The sequence below is a fragment of the Anarrhichthys ocellatus genome, unplaced genomic scaffold (assembly GCF_004355925.1).
Source record: "Anarrhichthys ocellatus isolate YVR2014 unplaced genomic scaffold, GSC_Weel_1.0 scaffold30, whole genome shotgun sequence".
In the NCBI taxonomy this organism is placed as follows: domain Eukaryota; kingdom Metazoa; phylum Chordata; class Actinopteri; order Perciformes; family Anarhichadidae; genus Anarrhichthys; species Anarrhichthys ocellatus.
In genome coordinates, this window is record NW_022280060.1 from 1,237,015 (window position 1) to 1,261,885 (window position 24,871).

The following is a 24,871-nucleotide window of genomic DNA, read 5'->3' on the forward strand; positions in this document are numbered from 1 at the left end:
TAAAAAAATAACTATGCAGACATGCCAGCTGTGCATGGTCAAGTCACATAGAATCAGCTCCTTTATTAAGTACAGCAAGTTGAGGCATTTGCACAGGAAATCAACATCTTCTGAACACAATACATGGTGGCATAATATGCATAAAAGTACCAGGAATATACTCGTATGCAAATATCTTTAGTGTTCGTCTTTCAGTGACATGAGCTCCAATACAGAGCCAGATACAGTGTACAGTCTACATTTCGCATTCGTCAGAATGTATATACACCATTGCTTTCATTGTTCTACTGTCGGAGTGGGAGTTACAGGTCCGAGGTGGAAGTGCCTCCATCTTGAGTTCAGGAATGGGCGCAGCGTAAACAGGGCAGTCACTCTTTCTGCGCAGAATGTTCTCTAGGTAAACCGTAGCTCCTCCTCCTCGATACTTAATCGCTTTAACCTTTCCGACGCCCCGAACCACCGACTGCCAGAGTCGCAGCGCGTCCCTCTTTTATACACTTGCCATGAGAAGAGGCTCCAACTGTCCTCAATAAGAATCATCATCCTCCAATGGGAAAAAAGGTTTCAAAGTGCACAGGAGTAGTAGATAGGAGCAGGACAAGTGGGCAGAGGGGGATAGTGGCTCTTCCTCAGCAGGTAAGAGGGGCTTACATATTGATTGACAGGCCTCGAGACAGATTCTGCAGATTTTGGAAGGGTTGGGGCTCATACTATCCAAGGATTGGTCGGGGATAGAGCAGGGGTGGGCAATACAGTGCAGTGCTAAGCTCAGGTGTAACGCGGCATCTCACACTGTTCACAGCGGTTGAGGGCAGGGTGGTTGAGGAAGGTGCAGCTTTCACAGTTCCACTGGGCGCCTTCGAAGTCCTCATCCCTCGGGGGCTCCGGGACTGGCTTGGGGCCCTTATCCCCTTTTCACAAAAACAGAGCGAAGCAGTACATGAAAAAGAGTCATCAACTCCGGGCTAAAATGAAGCATGGATGTCACTCAATTTAAGCATTAAACATTCAGTAGACATGTTGATAGACATGGGCATTCACTAAATAGCAATAGTTTACAGGCCAACTCATCTGTGGAGACCACGTTGACCAACACAGACCAAATTCAGCTTTTAGTCTCGGTTTTTAAATAAAAATGTCACAAATCTTCAATTTGCTGGAAGCCAAAGAAGCAAAGTACTGTATGCGAGCAAGGAAAGGCCTGAACGTTCTTGCACTGAAATGTAAATCTGCATCTTGGCAACACTATTAACATATGATTATTACTTGTAGAACATTTATTTTTCTTCTTTTCTTCACACATGCTTACGAAAATGTCTCAACATAACTTTAATGTTCTGGTCAAAGTGGTGCCGGAAAATTCTCACCTTTCTTCCCAGGCTTGGGCGGCACAACCGGACCGGGCTGGATGTTGTCATAAAAGTTGTTCATTGCTTTTGGATCAAACTTCCCTGCGGAGGAAAGGAGGAAAGCAGACGTTTGTTTAGAAAGTGCCCATCCCAACCAGAAGTCCAATCAGTCCGACCAGTTTCCAGCTGTTCTCTTTGAACCTCCTGACAGACAGCTGTGTTCCGACCCGTGCAGGGTCAGCAGGTAAAAAAAAAAGTCAAATCTGGCTCCATTTTTGCAGCACAGTACTGAACATACTGAACATTTGACTACGTACTATGTTGGCCAATCGAATACATGCAAGTACATGCACATTCCTGTTAGACTAGTTTGTAACATGAGTTTAGTAAAATGGCTAATGCCGAGTTGTAAAATCCTGTCTTAGTATTATAAACTGCTGTGCAGTGTTTTGACATCCAAAAAGCCTCAAGATTCATGGCTCTCTAACGCTCACCATCCTGGGTTGTATTTAAGCATCTCACTGGCACATGAAGCAACGCGCCTCAACCAACGCAGCCCCTTGTGTTTTGTTATTGCAGCGCTTAAGTTGGTCTGAACGGCCGCTAGGGCAATGCTACAATAAATAAGCCAAGTCAAGCAGTATTCAGACATTTTCAGGATTTCGCCAGGAGATGATGCCGAGCTTTTTTTCCCCCGGCATGTCTTCACTAGAGATCTATTTTAAATGAACCGCAACATCAAATAAGGAAGCTTCATCTTGGGTGTTTATATAGTTATAAATAGATTTAGGACCACAATTATGAACATGGGATGTCATTCTCTGCTTCGTTGCATAATTTTATCAGCATAAAAATAAATAATTGAATAATGGGCCTAGCAGCTACAGGCGTGCAGTCGGATGTTAACTTGATTTGATTTTCTGATTTATTTTTGCAACTGGATGGAATTTTTTCTGCACGCAGAGTTCTCTGGCTCAAAGAGCTTTGTGAGCGATGAAGGCAACGTTTTACATCGGCTGTTTGTCCCAACAAAGACCACAACTAGGGCCATTTTTCTAAAGCCTAAAACAACATCCATCCATCCATTCAACTCTACAACAACTGAGATCTTCTTTTCCATTCAAAAAACTGGTCACAGTCCCAAAATAAAAACAAAGCTTTAAATATTTCTATACAACAACAACAACAACAGGAAAAGTAATACAGGAACAGCAATAAATGGTTGCGTTCAACTTTGTAACTAGTATGAGTTCATTCTGAACATGCATTTTATTTTCTGCCAAAGACATGAACATGCATGGCTCAACATTTGAAGAAACTAGTGCAGTTGATCGCTTGGTTGTAACATTGGTACATCCAGCACCCAGCAGCAAAGTGGACTGCAGTCTATGAGCTGCAGCTCGTAAAGGCCAGCTGCTGACAACAAGCTCGACTCCGCTGCTGCCGCACAGAGCACCATCGCTTGTTTATTCAAAGTTTATAAATATTGAACCTTGCGTATCCTAATCGCACCAACTTCAACACTGAAAGTCCTTGGGTCCCCAGCCAATACACCCGCGAAGTTTGAAGTAGACCGGCTGAACGGTTCTCGAGAGATGCGAAGAACACGCAGACAAACAGAGATTCCTTGCTCTGTAATTAGAAACAATGCAACCAAGAAGCAGACGTTTAAACTCGGGGGCTGACCAGCAAATGCAATTATTTTGCAGCTGCGTTTTTTTGCTGCAAGTTCCAACATCTTCATTTAAGGATCAGGCCATCCTCAAAAAACAAGTGTGTGAGAGTGCGAGAGGGGCACTGGTGAGGGAAGTCAGCGTTTAAAAGCTCTGAGGAGAGACATTGTTTACATAAAGACTTCCGCCCGGGTGCTTCTCTATTCTCCGCTTTAAGGAAGAGTGAGAGAAAGTGGTTCATGACATCTCAGCCAGTGTTTGCCAGAAAGCATTTGGAAGTCTGAAACAAAGTTGAAGGATGCTCCACGAAGTATCCAGGAGGACCACGACACAACCGTTCAGTGACACTGAGCCGATCTCAAGCAAACCGGTCCCATTCTGGAGCCCGCTGCCAGTGAAGACTGTTTCAGCTTCCAAAAAACACACCACTCCTGGTAAATATATAAAAGCACTGCAACTCATTTCCACACACTGTGATTAGGGGCATATTGAGGCAATGCTGTTATCAATTACGTAATCAACAAGGATCACGTACCAGCCAAACACTGTGCATGGGGCCCAATGTGGGTCAACCTTGGATGGGCCTGGGTCCTGTCACGGACCAGCAGGTCATTTTAGAGCGCTGCATCTGTATGCAGTGTGATGGAGCCTCGTCCATCACTTTGGACCCAACTCTGTCTGCTTCTGGGCTTGGCTCTTTCAAGATCAATGCTTTCAGATAAATCAGAGAAACACTTCAAAGAGTTGATGTGTAGTAATGTGCATTTGTGTGTGTTGGCGTGTGTGTGTATACCTCTAGACTGCAGTAGATCCGTCTCCTTCAGGGTACAGTCGATATCAATCTGAAGTTGTCTGTTCAGACTCCGCAATCGGGTCATCTCTTCAGGCTGCAGATGGTGCAAACACACAACCCAGTTAGATTAGACTAAAATAAAAAACACCCAAATATTCCCCATCCCTCCTTTCAATCTTCGTACAGGTAAGAAATTATTTTAAACATCACTTTGTATGATACAATACAGCAACTTGTCTTATTATTGCGGCATTTTAGCTTTACCTGGAATACTAATTTAAGTCGAGTTTGATTGTTTTTAAGATATAAGAAGAAGAGAATAATCATTTCACAGGCTATTGTTGTAGGTCACCTTTCGTGAGCATGTGAAAAAGTAGAAGAGTTGTGGTGGCATGAACTTGTTAAGAGGAGACAGTAATCATGTTCAGTCCTTACTCTGGGTATAAGACTGGTGGAGTTGACTCTTCGAAAGCGTCTTTGAAGGGCGTCATATTCCATGTTGTTGACGTCGGACTTCAGGTGCTCTAGTTTCTGCCTCTCCATCAGCAGCTCCTTCATTAGGCGCTCCATCCTGGCCCGCTGGTGGAGCAGCAGAGCTGGAGGGAAACCTCACACTTTAGTTCTCCGTTTCTATTCTATCTGTTACCAATACACAAGCGCAACATCGACATCAAGGCTGAACAAACTAATTTTGTGTGTTTAATAATAGGGTGGCAAAAATCTATGAATATTAAAAGCGAAAAATGAACAGGAATAAAATATAATTATAGGGGTTGTTTGCTCAGGCCATGTTTTTACCGTATCATATGCAAATAGAAACAGGCCTTTTACCCCATCATAAATAGACATAATCCATTGTTTGCCAAAAATAATTCCGTTGATTTGTCAAATACATACAATATGAATTGTGCCAGTCGGTGAGTAAGCTAGTAAGTTAACTAATAGGGAAAGGTACCTTCCAAGAATTGTTGGCTCTAAATTAGAGCCAACAATGTGGGTTGATGCAAGTTAGGGGATTGAAGTGTTCTTTCATTTTTTACTGATACTTGCACTGCCTACGGTAACTGCTGCACATGTTTCATGCAGTCTATATACTACATATTTCTTAGCATAATCATTACGCACTCTCATATACATATATATATATACATATACATATGTATATATACATATACATATACATATACATATACATATGTATATATACATATACATATACATATGTATATATACATATACATATGTATATATACATATACATATGTATATATATACACATATACATATACAGTGGGGAAAAAAAGTATTTAGTCAGCCACCAATTGTGCAAGTTCTCCCACTTAAAAAGATGAGAGATGCCTGTAATTTTCATCATAGGTACACTTTAACTATGAGAGACAGAATGGGGGGAAAGAATCCAGGAAATCACATTGTAGGATTTTTAATGAATTAATTGGTAAATTCCTCGGTAAAATAAGTATTTGGTCACCTACAAACAAGCAAGATTTCTGGCTCTCACAGACCTGTAACTTCTTCTTTAAGAGGCTCCTCTGTCTTCCACTCGTTACCTGTATTAATGGCGCCTGTTTGAACTCGTTATCAGTATAAAAGACACCTGTCCACAACCTCAAACAGTCACACTCCAAACTCCAAAAATTGTAGACCTGCACCAGGCTGGGAAGACTGAATCTGCAATAGGTAAGCAGCTTGGTGTGAAGAAATCAACTGTGGGAGCAATTATTAGAAAATGGAAGACATACAAGACCACTGATGGTCTCCCTCCATCTGGGGCTTCACGCAAGATCTCACCCCGTGGGGTCAAAATGATCACAAGAACGGTGAACAAAAATCCCAGAACCACACGGGGGGGACCTAGTGAATGACCTGCAGAGAGCTGGGACCAAAGTAACAAAGGCTACCATCAGTAATACACTACGCCGCCAGGGACTCAAATCCTGCAGTGCCAGACGTGTCCCCCTGCTTAAGCCAGTACATGTCCAGGCCCGTCTGAAGTTTGCTAAAGAGCATTTGGATAATCCAGAAGAGGATTGGGAGAATGTCATATGGTCAGATGAAACCAAAATAGAACTTTTTGGTAAAAACTCAACTTGCCGTGTTTGAAGGAGAAAGAATGCAGAGTTACATCCAAAGAACACCATACCTACTGTGAAGCATGGGGGTGGAAACATCATGCTTTGGGGCTGTTTTTCTGCAAGGGGACCAGGACGACTGATCCGTGTAAAGGAAAGAACGAATGGGGCCATGTATCGTGAGATTTTGAGTGGAAACCTCCTTCCATCAGCAAGGGCATTGAAGATGAAACGTGGCTGGGTCTTTCAGCATGACAATGATCCCAAACACACCGCCCGGGCAACGAAGGAGTGGCTTCGTAAGAAGCATTTCAAGGTCCTGGAGTGGCCTAGCCAGTCTCCAGATCTCAACCCCATAGAAAATCTGTGGAGGGAGTTGAAAGTCCGTGTTGCCCAGCGACAGCCCCAAAACATCACTGCTCTAGAGGAGATCTGCATGGAGGAATGGGCCAAAATACCAGCAACAGTGTGTGAAAAGCTTGTGAAGACTTACAGAAAACGTTTGACCTCTGTCATTGCCAACAAAGGGTATATAACAAAGTATTGAGATGAACTTTTGTTATTGACCAAATACTTATTTTCCACCATAATTTGCAAATAAATTCTTTAAAAATCAGACAGTGATTTTCTGGATTTTTTTTTTTCTCATTTTGTCTCTCATAGTTGAGGTATACCTATGATGAAAAGTACAGGCCTCTCATCTTTTTAAGTGGGAGAACTTGCACAATTGGTTGCTGACTAAATACTTTTTTTCCCCACTGTACATACACACATACATACACACACATACATACATACATACACACACACACACATACATATACTCTCTGTATATCCTTTTAGATGGATGCTGGCAAATTATCTGCACATGTGATGGAAGGGATGAATGAATTGCATGGTTACATTTCAATGCAATAGGCATACTTAAACCAAAACATGTCATAAGACCTATTATTGCTTTTCTATGTTTATTTCCCCGCAAACAAGCTCCCTATTAAAAAGGTATGATTATATATTGAAATTGTGCTCAACTTCTCTTGAAAATTTTCCGACCCTTTGCAACCCTAACCACTTATATCAACACTTTGTCATAATTTTAAACAAAAGATAACATTTGCAAACATACAAGTTGACATAAGAGGTCTGCTGTCATTTACAGCAGCAACACCTTCTATCCATGGAAAATCCACAAAGATGCAGTACATAACTGAATAAGAAGGTGGATCTTCAACTCTCATAAAGTCCAAAATAGGAAATGCGCAACATCGTGAATATTTGCAAATACATGTATGCATATATACAGATATGAAAATGTGTGACTTTAGTGAAATCAATAAGGTGAACATGAACATTTTAATATGCTGTTTTGTATCATATTATTGACCGTACATGCTGAGACAGAGATTATGGAGTATGACAAGCAACTAAAAAAAGTCTTTGAAGATTAAGTCAGCTACTCTCAGGCGACAGGCTTTGGTCTAGTATTCATGTATTTTAGACAACATCCCCAAACAGCCACATCAACTCCAACTGTAAAACATCAGTGAGAGAAATAGACAGAAAAAAAACAAGAATATCCTACCTTGTGTGTAGGCATAATCATCAGAGCCTGAGCTTGAACGTCGGGGCATGTGCTGAAACTGACTGACAATGTTCCCTGGCAGAGCGGAGATGGGCAGGATGGGTGCAGGGGCAGCGTTGTGTTCCACTTGGTCTACTATGTTGAGAAGAGACTCGGCTTCGGCCACAGGAGGTGAGCCGAGTGGCCTCTGAGCCTGGCCACCTGGGGACACTTTGATTTTTAAGGTGTACGCTGACTGGCCCGGTTGAGGAGAGGAGGCAGGTCGAGGCCTTGTAGGGCCCTGATGCTGCAGGTACATCCCAGGGTGGAAGGATGCCGGCCCTGAAGGTCCACTCAAAGTGATGCCCCTCGAAGGGGAGCTGGGCGAAGGGCTGGTGGCCATGTAAAGCTGTCCCTGCGGGTGGGGTGTGTGCACAGGCGAGTTGCTGCGAGGTCGTAGACCCTCCAGGGTAATCTCTATCGGGTTCTTGAGGGAGCTTTTTGTGTGGTAGGGCCTATAAACAGCTGGTTGTTGCTGGTGATGGTAGGGCATGCTGGGAAGGTTTGGGGCACTAATAGGGAGGAAGACGTATTGCTGGTGCTGAGGTTGCGGCTGGGGCTGTGGTTGGGGCTGGACCTGATGCTGCGGGGAGCTGTAAGGGGAGCCGTATGTGGGAGTATTGTAGGGGGACTGCTGATGCTGATATACAGGCACCCCTGAGGAGGACCAGGGTGCTGGCTGTGGGCTCTGGGAAGGTGAGGGTCGACTATACAGGGTGGCGTTGGTGTTGTTAGGGTAGTGCCCAGGGGGTATCTGCAGAGCCTGTGGGACATTGGGAATACTATTTTGCGGAAGTGTGACTGTTATAGGGTTCATACTGTAACGTGGGACTGGGGAGTAGGTGGGAGAAATGCCCTGCATTGTGGGTGGAGGAGTGGGAGTGCTAGCTGAGCGGCTCTGATCGTTCATGAAGAAAGGATTGTAACCCGGGGAGGGGGCCATGGTGGCGGGGGCTGACAGTGGCTCAGGGTAGCTGGGCCGCTGGGGTTCGATGCGAGTGTCACTGTTGCTGTGCACAAGGGAGCGCCCTACTCCTGCCACTCCTCCATTTGCCTTGGTTGCCTCTGAACCCGGGTATCCCAGGCTGATGTGTAGCATGTGGTTTCGACCAAGTCGCCCCTCCTCTGGACTGTGATGGAACTCTCCATACAGGTATCTGTTACTCTCCTGAGCCAGCAGGTGACAGCAAAGATCCAGGTTATTGTTGTTCTGTGACAGCAACAGAAAACATCATTAGTCGTCATCAACGTTAGTCATGCAGGGTGGATCATAAGGTTGCATCATAAAGGATAATACTAGAGGTTGGCAATCAGGAAGTGCAAACATAGCAAGATATCCTAAAAAAAAAAAAAAAACCTTCTAACAAAGTGAACTTTGCATGTGCATGTGTGTGTTTACCTGCAGAAGGCACTGGGAAACTACACCCTCTGGGATCTCTGGGAAACGCTGCTTGAGGTCCTGGAGGATGTGGTAGTCAAGCTGAGAGCCTCCCTGCGCCATCCTGAGCCAACACAGAGAATCAACGAGCCCAAAGCTGCAAATGCTGAAATAACTGATCTCGTCTCATAACCTGAGGATGCAAGATGACAGACAAAACTGAGGTCAAATCTCAAATGTCAAGGGAATGCTCGAAGTAATCCTATTAGCACTGTCTGTCGCACACCCAATGTGTCAGCAGTGATTAAGTCAGGGGGGGAAATAATCCATTTAATAGTCTATATCAGGCATGTCAACCTGAGTTTTCAAAAAGAACATAATTTACCCACCAGGAGAGGTGAAGCAGACGAAACATAACACACACCACGAACACAGAGAAAACACGCCAGCGTTACTGGTATGCATTCCTATTAACACATGAGTGCTAGCAAGGTGCCTGTCAGTCTGTTGTTGTTTGTTTAGCCGTTCTGTTGCACCAAGCAATGACGACATACCATTGCAAGCTAGCAGGCTAGTTATAAGCATCAGTTAGCCTCCGTACATCACTCAAAACACACATCCACAATGGAGTGCTGTGTGGCTACGACAGGAAACATTACCACTCTTGGGAGATGTGTCGATGTCACCCGTAACTAAATCAGCAACACAATCCCCCCCGAGTCACGAGTCACCTGTTTAAACCAGATCAACTCTATTCGTCAACTGCCTGCCAGCTAACGTTGCTAATGCTAGCCTTAGCTTGGTTCTGTTGGCTGGTCAGCTGTCACAAGCCTGGGTGTTGATGGATTAGCTAGCTAGCCAATGCTAAAGTTAGCGAGCGTTAGCCACTAATGGCTTCATAAAACTCACCCTATGTTAAGAGTCTCCCTCATGTCTCGGACGATAGCGGAGTCCAAAGGAGGCCTGTGATATTTCTGAAATGGTACGCTGAGGTTTGTCAACGATTTGTTTTTGACTAAATAAGTTATCGTTTCGCATTCCAGCGCCAGGCCCCCGTCGCTGAGCTGCATACGAACAGGCTGTCGCGATAATGTCAGATTTTCCCGGACCAGGAAGTTGTTTAAATCGGCTTGATCCTCGCTGTCAATGGTGCGCATGATCGTGTGGCATCACCTTCTTATGTCTATGGGCAGAACTCCAACCAGTTTTCACTCAATTCTACTGAAAAGCAACAAGTGTCTTCTAGAAAATTGCTTAGTCCCTAATAAATATCGAGTGATTCAACAAACTGGAGCTAAATCTATGCAGCCTATAACAGTTCCCTATCAATAATTAAGATATATTCTAATTATGATAAAGCCTAATTGGCCATATATTGTAATTAGGACATCAAAAATGAATGAAATGCCACACTTTCAACATTTAAATGATAGTTATATTTGTTATTTATAGAGCACTTTTAAAACACAAGTTTCAAAGTGCCTCATAAAAGTCAGAACAATTTAAAAATAAAATCAACAAATTATGAAATCGTTAAATTTTGATAAAAAAAAGATAAAAACTAATTCAATAATTTAGGAGAATAGAAATAAAAATATAATAAAATACATTCAAAAAAATAAAAAAGACAATTCAAGCAAGATCAAATAACTGAAGTCAAATCAAAGATCAGTTATCTGATAAAAGTTTGAAGAAGAGATTCAATTCAGTTTTTAATCTGTTTTTCTCAATAGTTAAGTGATTTTTCCTCGAAAAATAGATTAGGCTGCTCCTGTTAAATACCAATTGCTCTGTTGCAGCTCACGACACATTAAACATTGAAACTAGGTGGCTACAGCATTGTTCAGTTGAAATAAGACAAATGACTCATTCATTTAGATTTCCCTTTAAAATCTGTTATTCAAAAGAGAGCTGGCAGCATAAAAACACTTGTACAGCAAATCAAATATCATAAACAGGCTAGGAGACAACTATCACATGTTAGAAAAGTGTATCCATAAGATGCAAACACAATATAATCAGCTCAGAATTTCTTTATTTTTCTCTATATAGGAGGAGCTAAGGAGCTCTTAGCTTCCTAACATTCCTAATCCTTAGGGTCCATCTTGCTGTGTGTGTCTCCAATCATATCATATGTCATATTCAACATGCTTGTGTGAGTCTACACTCTGCATGAGAAGAGATCAGTGACCTGATCTAAATTTATTTTGCATGACTTGATAATTGGTTCTGGTACGCCGACATCACACAGTAAATATGTGTAAAAATGAACAGAGAGGATAAAACAGGCTTTGTAAGATGGAAGAAGTAGCCATGATGCTTAACATGTATTTATCTTCTTCTTAAGTTAATTATTCAGTTGTTCAGTCTACTTTGGTCTATGGACAGCTTTTTAATTAAAACAATATAAACCGTAAGCCATAAAATATTGAGATTTTTTTTTGATACACAGATTTTGGTTGTTGGCAAAGGGATCAACAGGACATAACAAAATACTGTAACAGCAGTCAGGATTTGTGTCAGATGCATTTGTCTGTGTTTTCACTAGGGGGCAGTGAGAGATCCATGAAGTCTTCACAAGCAATAATAGGAAGGAACTAACCTCTCTGAAGAAAATTGTACATCTTCGTTTAATTGGTTTAACACTTGAGGAGGCAAACACACAAGCATCTTCTCTCCTGATTTCTCCAGATTAAGGCAAAACCAGTAAAAAATAAAACACGTTTCTATATTTGAGGCCAGAGCATGTGACCAAATGTTGAGTGGTGCACAATTATATGTGATTCTTCCACAATACAGTGGTTGGTGTTGTTAAGGGATTGTGGTCAGTCATGGATAACACCACTGTCTCTCTGTGGTTTAGGGTTGTCAACAAGCCAGTAATGCAGAGTTAAGTCTTGCTTATGCCAATGCCTGTTAGCTGAGAGGGCTGACATTAAGTTTTTGAATAGTGCACAGTGGAAGGACACATGCAGGTCATTGGACCATTTCAGACCACATACCTTTGGATACTTTTACTGTCCTCTGCTAAATTACTCTGAAAATACCCTTTTTTTGGGAAAAAAGGGTATTTTCCCTCAGTGTGGTGTGGAGTGTGGTGTGCTCTGTCTACAGGTGGCACCTGTTCTGCGATGGGATTGCGTTTTCTCCTTAGTCAGCAGTCACAGCTGGGAAATTATGAGATGTATTCACTGCAAAAGAGAAAGCATCATGTTGACGCTAAGTTTATCAACAGCCTATATCTGGTTAGCACATGCAAGCCCTCAGCATGAACACAACAGAGAGTTCACAATAAGTGGACTCAGTGAAGCCATGATGATTATGCCTGAGGAATGCATGTTAGACATTAATAAAGAGTATTAAGTAATCGCAGTGGCGTTATGATGTTTTAGTGAGCAGGAAACTGTAGCACCTGATCAGCTTTGTATAAAAGTGAGCAGACTGGGAGGAGTCCAAGAGGATTTCCTCTGATATTTTGATTGTTATGGAGACATGTCAATGGATCATTTGTTGACAATGTGTGCAGTGTGTATGAAAAGTGTACAAAAAAATAGTTATTGTCCACAAATTTAGCAGTCTTTGCGGAGCTTTTTTTGTTTGATATTTCCTAAGGACTGAGACTGTTTTCAGTAGAGATGTGGACAGCTGGCATCGGTGAGTCCATCCAGCAGCACTGATTCAGTTTTGGCCTGCTGAGACAATCCATACTGGGGCTTCAGCAAGGGTGTGTGGGCTGTACCACCATAAACATATTCATAGGGGTGTCAGGGGTGAGCTGCAGCACCCTAGGCAAAGGCCCAGTCTGACTCAGGGTAGCTGTCCTTACAGTGTTGAAAAGTCGCCACAACTGTGGTTCTATTTAAAGCAATCCCCTTGTTGTCCCTGATGCCACGAAGGACTCCGAACAGAGGAGGACGGAGCCCTTTATCCCTTAGAGTTCACAGAACAGACTCATGCCTCTCCAAAACACTAATAAGTCAGTAAGACATAGATATGCCGACCAATTTAATGCAACATAATTTCTTGGAATGCTCATATGTAACTTTAAAAAAAGCCTGATTTACTTTTACTAACAAAATCACCAAATAAAAAAACCGATTTGTGTATAACTCATCAAATATACATACAGTACATAAAGTGGAAGTTCTACGCTAGCTTCCAGGAAATACATTGAGCTCAAAGTACATTAGATAGATAGATATGTACTTTATTCATCCCCAGGGGTAAATTTGTATTAGCTGGAAGTCTACGTATTATATTACAACCAGTCTTGTATTAATTTTGTCCTTAAGTATTAACTTACCTTTAAGTATCTATCTGGTCTTTCATCAAAGGGATCCCCAATGTTTATATTTCTTTCTCTTTCAATGATGCTCTGGCTCTCAGATTTCACTTCTAAGTAGGCTACAGTATTAGCCGGAGCTTTGGCCCTCTTGTTGGGGGTTTCCCAAAGCTTCAACACTCTAATTGGGCAAACTGAGTATTGCTGAAATTATGCAATGTTCGCTGTTCATTCTGAAATTTACCTTTAAACTGTAAAGTAGTGGTTTCACGTTATCTTTTTCAAGAGAACAATGTAATACAGTGTGCCAAACTAGATTTTCAGTGTATTAAAAAATATTATTAGGTAGCACTGAAAAGTATCAGGCATCAAGATCAATAAAGAGGTGTGCCAACTCTCAAAAATCTCTATTACATTCCTAGAATACTTGAATAGGGACTTTACTTGGTGGATTTTCTGCCTGCGGCCTGTTTGGTCAGTGAGTCAGCAGCTGTGCATGGAGCCATTAGAGCAGACAAAATGTGTCTGCTGCAGAGTTTCTATTTACATCCACGAGAGAAATTTCTCGTCTTAAGGAAGACTCACCAGTGTGGTGCAGGCTTATACTCTATGTTTTCTACAACGTGTGATAGGAATGTATGGTCTCTGATTAGACATGACCATATTGAAAAATTGTTTTTGGGAGGTTCTTGGCATGACGATATGAGTTCCAACCGCCATTGCATAGCAGATTGACAGCAACATCTATGTTAGGCAGGACAAACAAAGGACAAGTTGGTGAACCTCTTAACTGATAAGTCAGGAATCTTGGCTCTAACAGGCCAATAAGCAGATAATGATGTCTGTCTGGATTGTAGTCATCCAAAACAGACTTGACCAGAGGAGTGTCCAGTTTCTGTCGTACCACACAATTCAAGACAATTATAACTAAGTAATACAAAAACAGGAAATGACAAACGCACGACAAAGCATGGCAGGTAGGTGAGGAACAACAAAAGCATGGGATAGCCTATTTGAATGACACTTGATTCTGCCTAAAATTTAGGCTCCTGCCCCAAGTTAACCATTAAAACACAATAATAATACCTACGTCTCCGTGCAAAACTGTCAGGGATTTTTTAAGGACAATTATTAACAGTATGTATGCAGCTGCGACTGCAAATGATCTCCATGAGACTGTGTGGGGGTGTGCGCGCGCGCGCACGCACGCACGCACGAGGCAACAGCTGAACCTGCGGCAGCCGCGCACGGAATGCAGTATCCGGTTAGAAAGTAACGGTACTTTTATGGAAACGTCTCACCTACACGCAACCAGCAGCCAGTCGAGTTGGGGGACCCGGTGGTCGCATCTCGGATTGTCCTAAGTTTCACTTCTTCTGGTTTCTGTCGAAGCAAAGGATTTTTTTTCAAAAGTCAAAAACAAGAGGACGTCAGCAAGCTAAAGAGGTAAAATGTCATTTCTAAAAATATATTCTGTAGGAAGAAGAGGTTTGTATAACCATAAGTAGTCTGTTCATCATCCTACAGCAAGGTCAAAGCTATTAGTTTAACAAAAAGTTGCATTAAACAGATCATAGCCTGCATCTTAATTTAGTCATATGGCCTGTAACAGTTATAAGTTATATAGCAACATGTGAACAGACACACAGGAACAGAAACACAATCATTTGATAGGCTGTTGTACAGTAGTTGATAAATACCACATTAATATATCTGTATATATGTCAAACTCATTTTTTATGATACACTGTCATGATGTCTTGTGCCAGCTGAGTACAGAAATAGGACATCACCACCCAAACCTAAAGTTTGTCATGTATCTGGATTTGTTTTGTATAGTGTTGACTTGCCAGATGTGACACTGAGTCAGTCAAGTTTTAGATCAGAAGATTGATGAGTGAGATTTTGTTGTTTCTTTTTTTTATTTATATATATCTATATATAACAGATTCATATGCTATGTTTGCACATCTTCAACATCAGCCCAAATAGAAAGTTGATATCCTTTGAGTCACAAAATACTTCGATAGATAGATTATGTAGTTGTATATTCGGAGTCCGAAATTTGTGTTTATCAATGCACAACAGAAACATTCTTACAGACTGCAGTTTGAAAATGGTAGGTAAGGATTTGAAACAGCTGTCTGTTTGTGCTTCTGTCAGTCTCCTGACATTCGCCTCCTTGTTCCTGGGTTTGAGATTAGAGTTAAAATGACGCTAATTAATAAGAAACCTTTCACAATGAACATTTAACAAAATAATATGAAATCCGATGTACTGGCCTTGTTATTATTCAGATGAAAAAAACCTCATTATGTCCCAATGCATTTAATATATACAATACATAAATATATAATAATATATAAAAATCAATGTGATTTTGATGTGATGGGAAATATAAGATACACTGACTGTGGCACACATTTTACATTTCCATTTTTCATTATTCCACTCAATGCTGAAATGTTCAAGCTCCTAATCAGCGGCATCGTGTCGCTCTATGATCTTCATGCATGGATATAAAAGGTATTTGAGGACAACGTATTAGAGGATGAACAGCAACGGTTTTTAGTGTTGGATGACTAACAGTCCAAACAGCTCTCCTTCATCCAGTTGTCTCACTCTTTGTCTGGCCATTTTGTCGAGGGCCTGAAGGGCGACATATGAGTGCCAACTTGAGCTCTGTCCAACTGCCTATCACTCTTCAGAAATAGCCATGATCACATGTCCTGGACCCACAAGTGGGCTTTAAATAGAGGGCTTCTATTGCACTATTTCTTACTGGGAAATGGAACAGCTTTCCTTGCCCTTAACTTTAATAATTGCCTGTCGCACATTTAAATCCCAGTACCAGACTAGGAAAATAATGACATTACAGAATCAATAATTAATCAAGAAAAGTAGAGGATCTGGCCTTTCAAATGGCTGTAAACTGGTTGTTTTATATCAACAGTTAAAATAGAATAATAGAAAAATAAATAAATAGAAAAGAAGTGAATCATGTGAAAAAGAGTGCCAATATGAAGGCACTGTTCACTAACAAATTCAGGTGACAGCCAATGAACGCTCTTGTTACATTCCGCAGTGAAATAATAAAAACAATGTTAAGTTTATCAGTCAATGTATTTTGCAGATGCAATTATTTGAAATATTGTGCCAATCAATAAAACTTAGCAACGGGTGAAGATACTGTGTTGAAAAAAAATAAATACATCTGATAATTCAATGAAAATGTGATTGTTTATGTCATAACGTCAAAATCCTGTTGCATACTTCACTTGTGCATAATGCAACAAGAAAGTTAACATTTGAACCGTCCTGCTTTGCTTTGCAGGTAACATTGGATCAGAACCTGTTTGTCAACTTTGTCATTGTGGTACAAAAATGACTGAGGTGGCGCAGGTTGCGGCTGTAGTCGCCCACGACATTGATGATGTCACAAACGACAGTGAACTCAACATGAGCGATGCGGAAAACAAGGAAGACGACACGACCCACGAGGAAGATGACGTGGCGGTCGATGAAGACAACGCAGCTGAGGAGAAAAACGAGGAGACGTCACAAATAGAAGACAAGGAGCCTTGCCACATAAACGATGAAGAAAGTAATGAGACTGACAAGACACGCATGAACGGTGTGAATCATAAAGAAAACACGGCCGATGAGGAAAATGAAAGCTCAGAAGCTGTTAATGGTGTAGAACAGGACACAGAGACAAAGGAGGATGCAGACCCTGACACACATAAAGACCAGAGTATTTCTGATGTGACACTCAAGAAAGAGGTGAGTGAGGAAATTAAAGTTTACAAGTGATTAGATCCATTTTTGTGGATGATGTGATTCTTGTCCATATGGATATTGCCCTTCACAGAAACAATTTCCCAATAACGTTATCATCCCTCTCACCGTTAATCCACAGAGACTCCTCCGATCCAGAAAGCTGGTGGCCAGAAGCTACGTGCCAAACTTGAACAAAGAAAAGGGGGACGTGACGGGCAAGTTTGAGGCCATGCAGAAGGCCAGAGAGGAGCGCAGCAGGCAGAGGAACCAAAACGAGCAGCACAAGAGGAAGGAGCAATACATCAAGGAGAGAGAGTGGAGTCGCAGGAAGCAGCAGGTCAAAGACAGATAACCTCACTAATCTCCGACCGAGACCTGCATTGCATGATGAGGCATGACGGGGGGACAAGGCTGCTGGTTTGAGTGAGAATTCACTGTTTTCTATACACCACACAGTTTTATAGAATTAACCAATTAATAATTATCACTTTGCAAAATATGCAACTTTGGTTTGTGCTTGACATCAAAAGATGGTCATTTTTTTTAAAGGTTGTAATTTTAACCCTAATAATGTGCACAAGGAACACTAAAGGTCTGAACCACACTGATTCTCCAACGGATCCTCCATAATTCTAAACGCATGTTGTGCAGCCGAGCATCGTTCATCTCACTGAACTTTATTTTATATTCCACTTCCCAAATTTTACAGACACCAAATATACCAGATGGAATAAGTAAAGTAGTGCTGAAACATATAGTCGAATGACAGAAAATAGGGAACTCCATACTGTGAATGTAAATCAACTTTCATCGTTCATCAGGAATTCAGCAGTGTTGTAGTGCATTGCTAAATTAGTAATGATTTGCTGCTTTTCTCTGTTTTATAATTGCAAACTGAATATCTTTGGACTGTCGGTCAGACAAAACAAGACATTTGAAGACATCACTTTGGGCTCTGTGAAATTATAACGGACATTTTTCACTGTATTCTGGCATTTTATGCACTAATCGATTAATCAACTAATCTTAAAACAATAGACAGATTAATCAATAATAAAAATAATAATTAGCTGCAGCTCTAATATAAAATGATTCTATGTAACATTAAGCATGAAAAAATGGCCCCTTATATTTTCATCGGAAGAAACAGAGAATAAACGTGTATGATATTGACTTACAATATGTAGGAAATATTTTAGTGACGGAGAAGCTATGTGAAAATAAAAGAGGAATTCTAGGTTAAGACAGCTTTTAGATCGACTGTGGTGAAATAAACACAGTGATATGGTGTTATGTGAGTGGATTATCAGTGATACTCAGAGAGAACAGCCTCCCTGTGTACAGCCGTGCCATAGCTGGCCAGGCTCGAGCACCTACGCTCATCTCCTGTCTGTGCAACAATCCCACGGCCCAATCAGAGGCTCTCCTGCAGGTCACATGACTTGGCTATTAGCAGGGATTAGGCCCTTGTTCTTGCTGGGACCAGCATGGATCCTGAGTGGCAAAAGAGATGATCTCGGCTAAACCGTAGCCTCACTACCACTCTTTATCTGATCCGCCACAGATAAAAGAGCTGCTCGCTTCCAGTGATGAGGAAGAAGAGGTGAAGCCAGCAAAGGTAGAAAAATCCTACGTTCCTAAAATCACAGGTAAGAAGTGCAAAGGGTAGGAAGAATGGGTATTCAGCGAGGGATCTGGGAGGAAGACGAGGCTGAAGGCTTGTGCTGTGCTCTGTGAAATCCTCAGGTAGTGTGAAGGGGAAGTTTGCCGAAATGGAAAAACAAAGACAACAAGGGGAAAGGAAGAAAATGGAAGGAGAGAGGAAGAAGAGGGAAACCCAGGACAACATGGAAAAAGCCAAAATAAAGAAAGAGTTGGCTCAGAAAGCAGCTGAGGTAAGTAAACCTGGCCTGAATTCCTTGTGCAGGGTCTCGGTGGGAAGTGGGACAGCATGTCTCGATGGTTCAAGTGCTGCCTTACTGATGGAAATGCGGTAGTTGTATCTGTAATGATTCAGGTAATCCTCAGCTGCCACTCGGATGAGTTATTTTTAAGTGGCACAAACAGTTGGCAGAGGCTGGATATAGGTCTGAAACCAACAGTAGCATTGTTGACATGACCAGCATGTGAACTCATGGTAAATGGGTTATTATAGCTTACTGTCTCAGACGATGTAGTGCAGATCAAATTCATTGCAGAATAGACAGAAGGCCTTCATACCTTCAGACAGTGTATTTCTTGGGAGTGGTTACATAAAGTATTCTTGTGCCAGATAGCCAATTACAGGCAATTACCTGCAACGTCTTTGCCCTAATTCTGCTCTACTAAACGTTAACAAGGCTGTATATGTTCAACAGCTAGACAGAAAAACTTACAGTTGTAACAGTAGGGTTTTTTATTTTGAATATTTCTTTACTACTCTGCCTTCATTTTATGGGGACCTATAACAATCTAATAGTTGCCTTTGACATTAATAATTATAGGAGAAATGGAGTTGTGAGCAGGTATTTAGTTTAGTTGGTTCTCTCTAAATTAAAAGGTAATTATTGTTTTTCTGAGAATTTCCTTTAAAAATAACTGCTTGATTAAAAAAAACAATTGCAGAAAATATATTTGAGAAAATAACTATGGCAAATCCAAACACGGGGGTGGTTGGGCTGAAGACTGATGAGTTCAGTATTTCAAGAATCCTGCCTATACCACCCTGGCAATGATGCAGCAGACAAAAGCACGGAGTGATGATCGCTGTGTGCAACATCATTCCTTACAAATGTTATTCCTTCTAAAAGTGCTTTTATGTTTATTTACTTCATACCTACAGCGAATCACTCGCCCCATTTTTTTTAGGTTGCCCTGTGACTATTTTCTTTGACCATTTTTATGAAGAAAATGAATTATGCTTTAGATCTTTTATCAGAAACGGAGCAATGTCTCAAGATTAAAATGATCCTGTTTGAATATAAGGGAGGACTGACTTGAAGATCTAGAAAGAGCTGCTCACTTGTAGCGCTGCCAGGTGTAGACAGCATATGACTGGCAACTGTTTCCCACACCTCCCAGTGACTAAATTAGCTCTAGACCTCCTCACTGCGACTAAATTAGACTCTGCTATCTTAGACTGACACCCATACCCTAGCCTGCTGCAAATGGCGACATTAGGCCAATAGAGTTGACCCTTATCCACCCACATGCTCTTAGTCTGTTTGTGTGTACTGAGATTGACCTGAATTTGTTTTTCCCTCTACCACTGAATAGTTAGTGTGTCACGTCGTCTAAAAGAGCTCAAGCCTGAGTGGTTGAAAAAGTATTAGGATCCAGTACTTAAGTAAAAGTATCCATATAACGATGTAGAAGAAACTCCATTACAAGTGTACTAGAAGTCATGCATTTAAAAGTATTATCAGCAAATTAAAGTATCCAAGGTAAAAGAAAACATTCTGCAGATTCATTTTGAAATGGAGTAGAAGTACAAAGTAGCATAGAGTTGAATGGAAATACTCAAGTAAAGTACAAGAACCTCAAACCTAAATGTGTGCCTTTGTAATACCTCGTATAATCCTACATTATCAAACATCTTTTAGGATGGAGATGACACAATCCTGATACGGGTGGTTCCAGGAAAGTCATCTCAACCTCCAGGCAGAATCAAGGTGAACTTTGAGGACATGGAGAAGAATCGAGAGGATGAAGTGAAGAAGAAGGTGGAGGAAGAGAAGAAGAGACGGTACGATGAACACAGAGTGTCCTTCAGGGATGCCAAGCGGCGCTCGGTTGTTGAACAGGTAGCGATATGAAGAAATAAACGTTACTGTTTTGGGCTACTTACAACCACCTTAATGATTGTGGATCAGATTTAAACAAAGCATTCTCACTCTCGCTTGGATGTAGGATGAAGAGGAGAAGCCTTCAGAGAGGGTGCAGGTGACTCCTGGAAAGCTGAAGATGACATTTGAGGAGTTGGAGAAGGAGAGACAGGAGCACAGGAAGAAGCAGGCTGAGGAGGAAGCAAAGCGCCGCCTGCTAGACGAGAAGAAAGCTTTCGAGGAGGCCAGGCTGGGAATGGTGAAGCCAACTTCAAAACAAAACATTAATTTCAATGAAATGTTGTATAATTATAATACTTTGTTTGTGTGTTATCAGGGAGAAGATGAGGAGGGCACTCAGCCAGCTCAGGAAGACAAGGAGGAGTTCCGACCTGGAAAACTGAGGCTGAGCTTTGAAGAGGTGGAAAGGCAGAGGGTAGAAGAAGAGCGCAAGAAAGCAGAGGAGGAGTACAAGAGACGAATGGAGGGGGAGAGAAGAGCTTTCGCTGAAGCCAGGAAGAGCATGGTCAGCATGCTTCCCAAGAATAAATACAAAATTCAATACAAAACATGTATAGATTTTAGTGTAAACATACATATTTACATATCTGGTGATAACAGCATTGTACGTTAAATATATGTTAGATCTGAAACGGCCTCGAAGGAATAGTTACACATTTCATTTCTTTCTGGTGGAAAGTGAATCAGAGTTCGATGACAAGATTTATATCACTGTTATACGTATCTACGTATATGCTAAATATAAGGCAGCGGCCAGTTAGCTTAGCTTAGCTTAAACACTGGAAAAAGGTTGGAAACAACTAGCGGTCCCTAGCGACCATTTTATGTACAGTACACAGAGCTTACCTTGCTGTGTTCTGGCTCAGCTTGTGGATGAGGATGACGAGGTGCTGATGGCCTTACTGAACCTGGAGGGCAGTGAGCCTGGGAAGATATGCGCCAGTTTTGAGGACCTGAAACGCCAGAGAAGAGAGGAGGATCAGAAGAAGGCCGAGGAGGATGCCAAGAAGAGACTGGAAGACGAGAAGAGGCACTTTGCTGAGGCCCGCAAGAGCATGGTAAGTCTGCATGACTCAAGGACCAAAATACGTGTGTAGCTTACTGATCATTCACAGAACATGGATCAGGAAAAGTCTGTATATGGAGATGAAACAGTAAGATATTTTTAAATTTCATATGTATATCTTTCACAGAGAAATAAGAAGAAACAACTGTTATTTATACAGTATCCGGCTATGAATATATTCCCTAACATCACAAGGGCAAAAAGGTCTAGAGATGATGATGGGGATGGGATGCATGGTGTTTTTAAATGTTATGAGCAACAATAAGAATGGCTCCTGCTTTGTGTTCGCTGCATTATATAATATTGGGTAAGTAGACATGAAATGTGACGCAATCAGTTACTTCACCTCCATAGAGAAATGTCGTCCTTTGTGTATGCTTGTTTGTATAGGTGCTAGATGAGGAAGGAGAGATGGTGAAGAGTGAATCTCAGGAAGCACTGCACCCCAGAAAACTGGAGATGAACTTTGAAGAGCTACTGAAAGAGAAGGAGGAAGCTGAGAGGAGACGCAAGGCAGAGGAACGCAAAAAGAAAATGGAGCAAGAGAAGCAGGAATTTGAACAACTCAGACAAGAGATGGGCATGGTCAGTTTGGAACAGATGAAAATTCTGTACTGTAGACTATGTTTATCACATTCTGCACGAAAACGTGTACTTACATACACCTTTTGAATTGACATATCGTAATGCAACAACAAATGTGACTTGCTGTTTTTTGTGCCACATTGTTACATTTCCATCATTTACGGTGTTCTCACAACAATGCAAAAAAAATAAATTGGCTTCTGTCTCACAGGATGAAGTGAATGAAAGCTCAGATGTTGTTAGCAAAGAGTATGAAGAACTGACCAAACTCAAGAGGACCGGCTCCATCCAAGCCAAGAACCTCAAGTCCAAATTTGAGAAGATCAAGCAGCTGACTGAAGAGGACATTCAGAAAAAGATTGACATGGAGAGAGCACGGAGGAAGGCCGTTGATGATGAAATTAAAGAGAGAGAAACTGAGCGGTTCCAGGAGGCAAGACATGAATAATTCAAGATGTTTAAATTACCAAAAAATTTTGACCCGCTTGCTATTTTTTTTTATATCAATATATATAATTGCTGTGTTTTTCAGGAGGATGGGGAAGGAGAAACAACTCCAGCAAAGGTCGACGAGTCACCGTTCAAACAGAAGGTGGATATGAAAGCCAGATTTCAACAAATGGCTAAAGCCAGAGAGGACGAGGAGAGGAGGAGGATAGAGGAGCAGAAGCTGCAGAGGATGCAGTTTGAGCAGCAAGAGATTGATGCTGCCCTCCAAAAAGTAAATATTCCATGTTCATGACCACATATGCAAGATCATTCCTTATGACAGCATATTCAGCATTTGGTTTTAAATTGGCTTTGACCCCGGCAAACAGTTTGAGATTTCTTTGTCATCTGTTTGCAGAAGGACGATGATGTGGAGGACGAGGGTAGCATCATCAACGGCTCTGCAGCCTATGAAGATGAGGAGGACCACGCCAGATCGGGGGCTCCGTGGTTTAAAAAGCCCCTTAAAAATCAATCCGTGGTGGACTCGGAGCCAGTTCGGTTCACCGTTAAGATCACAGGGGAGCCCAAGCCGGAGGTGACCTGGTGGTTTGAGGGAGAGATGCTCCAGGACTGTGAGGACTATCAGTATATAGAGAGAGGGGAGACGTCCTGCCTCTACCTGCCGGAGACCTTCCCAGAGGACGAGGGAGAGTACATGTGCAAGGCTGTGAACAGCAGAGGCACAGCAGCGAGTACCTGCATCCTCGCAATAGAAAGTAAGATCACCTTGGTGTGATTGCATGCCTGCATGATGCCTCTTGTGTGGATTTCAACCTCTCTCCATGAAGTGGATCGCATGCTCCTCTTCCTCGTGAACTCAGGCAGATTTGGATAACGGCTTTTCTGTTTCTTTTTTGCAGCCTATGACTACTGATGCCCTTCCATGTTCTGGAAACTTTCCCTGTTGTCTCTCACTCCTTTTGTAAAACTTCATCCCTCGTGGTATGGTCAAACAGCAGAGGGAGGAAAATAGCAGTATGCTTGGCATTCCTAAGGGAGGGATACACAACACACACAGAAATTGCAACATGTTGTTTACGTTTGTAAAGCTGCACTCCCCGTAGAGTAGGATGATACTTGTGCCAAAAACAGACACGATTCTTGTTCCCATGCCAAGGGTTATCTTTGCTGCGAGGCCCTTATGACATTTGTGATACCAGCAATTTTTAAGTATCATAGTACTGTATTGTAAATATCACACTTTTTAGTCCATACATGGAAAACATTATGGTTGAGGCATTGAAATGTAAATGGTAAGATGTTCTTGTGTACTTATCTTAAATAACAAGGTACAGGAATATCAGTAAAACATCTTGCTTCAGTATTTTACTACTGCTCCACAACAGTTTTCTGTACTCTGCCATATTAGTAAATGGTGTTGTGATACTTGCCTGGTATTATATCAAGGAGTAACGTCACTTAATTGGAAATTCACAGTGAAAGGTGTGTTGACAATGATATTGCAGGAACAAAACAATTTGCATGTACATCCCGTCTTTCAAGGAAACTCTTTAGGCCAAGATTAAATGTTTTTAAACTGCAGCATCTAAAAAAACATTAATATGTTGATTTTTCATGTTCGAACCCTCCTTTTTTCTTTTTGAGTTAAATGTAATACTATTGATACAACTGTCATAATTCAGTTGACAATAGGTAACTGTTTTATGCTTTGATAATGGAAAAATAAACATAGGCTAGCCTGAAAGTTTGTCATATATTATAAATAAAAATGTTTTAATAAAGTGAAAGAAAATCGACAGAATTTTTGTGGTGTCTCTTATTGTTGCATTGGGAAGACTTGAAAACGGCTGCCTACTGCCTGATCTGTTGTACATTTTATTTTCTCTGTTTTGGGTGAACTGTTCCTTAAAGGACTAAAGTGAGTACAACCCACGGACCCATCATCATTGTACACACACAAACCTGAAGTGAGTGGTC

The 24,871-nt window shown here is 41.5% G+C and overlaps 2 protein-coding genes across 8 annotated transcripts; one reads left to right on the plus strand and one right to left on the minus strand.

Moving 5' to 3' along the window:
* Window positions 1-35: 35 nt before the first annotated feature.
* Window positions 36-14,563, minus strand: tab3 (TGF-beta activated kinase 1 (MAP3K7) binding protein 3). Of its 3 annotated transcripts, none has more exons than XM_031864224.1 (7): window positions 14,488-14,563; window positions 8,926-9,097; window positions 7,488-8,736; window positions 4,251-4,411; window positions 3,816-3,909; window positions 1,368-1,451; window positions 36-911 (listed from the first exon to the last, which is right to left on the minus strand). In XM_031864224.1, exons 2-7 carry the CDS (start codon window positions 9,025-9,027, stop codon window positions 769-771), a joined length of 1,833 nt encoding a protein of 610 aa, XP_031720084.1. In that variant the 5' UTR covers window positions 9,028-9,097; window positions 14,488-14,563; the 3' UTR covers window positions 36-768. The 3 variants fall into 3 exon arrangements, with proteins under 3 accessions (XP_031720084.1, XP_031720083.1, XP_031720085.1); XM_031864223.1 differs by lacking the exon at window positions 14,488-14,563 and adding an exon at window positions 9,814-10,177; XM_031864225.1 differs by lacking the exons at window positions 36-911; window positions 1,368-1,451; window positions 14,488-14,563 and adding an exon at window positions 9,814-10,182 and having other exon boundaries at window positions 3,121-3,909.
* nexn (nexilin (F actin binding protein)) lies at window positions 14,082-24,692 on the plus strand. 5 transcript variants are annotated; one of them, XM_031864211.1, is made up of 14 exons: window positions 14,082-14,632; window positions 16,521-16,969; window positions 17,106-17,303; window positions 18,531-18,615; window positions 18,713-18,894; window positions 20,548-20,748; window positions 20,855-21,028; window positions 21,107-21,295; window positions 21,657-21,848; window positions 22,247-22,441; window positions 22,653-22,874; window positions 22,974-23,162; window positions 23,289-23,649; window positions 23,794-24,692. In XM_031864211.1, exons 2-14 carry the CDS (start codon window positions 16,571-16,573, stop codon window positions 23,805-23,807), a joined length of 2,601 nt encoding a protein of 866 aa, XP_031720071.1. In that variant the 5' UTR covers window positions 14,082-14,632; window positions 16,521-16,570; the 3' UTR covers window positions 23,808-24,692. The 5 variants fall into 5 exon arrangements, with proteins under 5 accessions (XP_031720071.1, XP_031720067.1, XP_031720070.1 ...); XM_031864210.1 differs by lacking the exon at window positions 23,794-24,692 and having other exon boundaries at window positions 14,083-14,632; window positions 18,713-18,861; window positions 23,289-23,781; XM_031864209.1 differs by having other exon boundaries at window positions 14,084-14,632; window positions 18,713-18,861; window positions 20,855-21,295.
* Window positions 24,693-24,871: the final 179 nt, after the last annotated feature.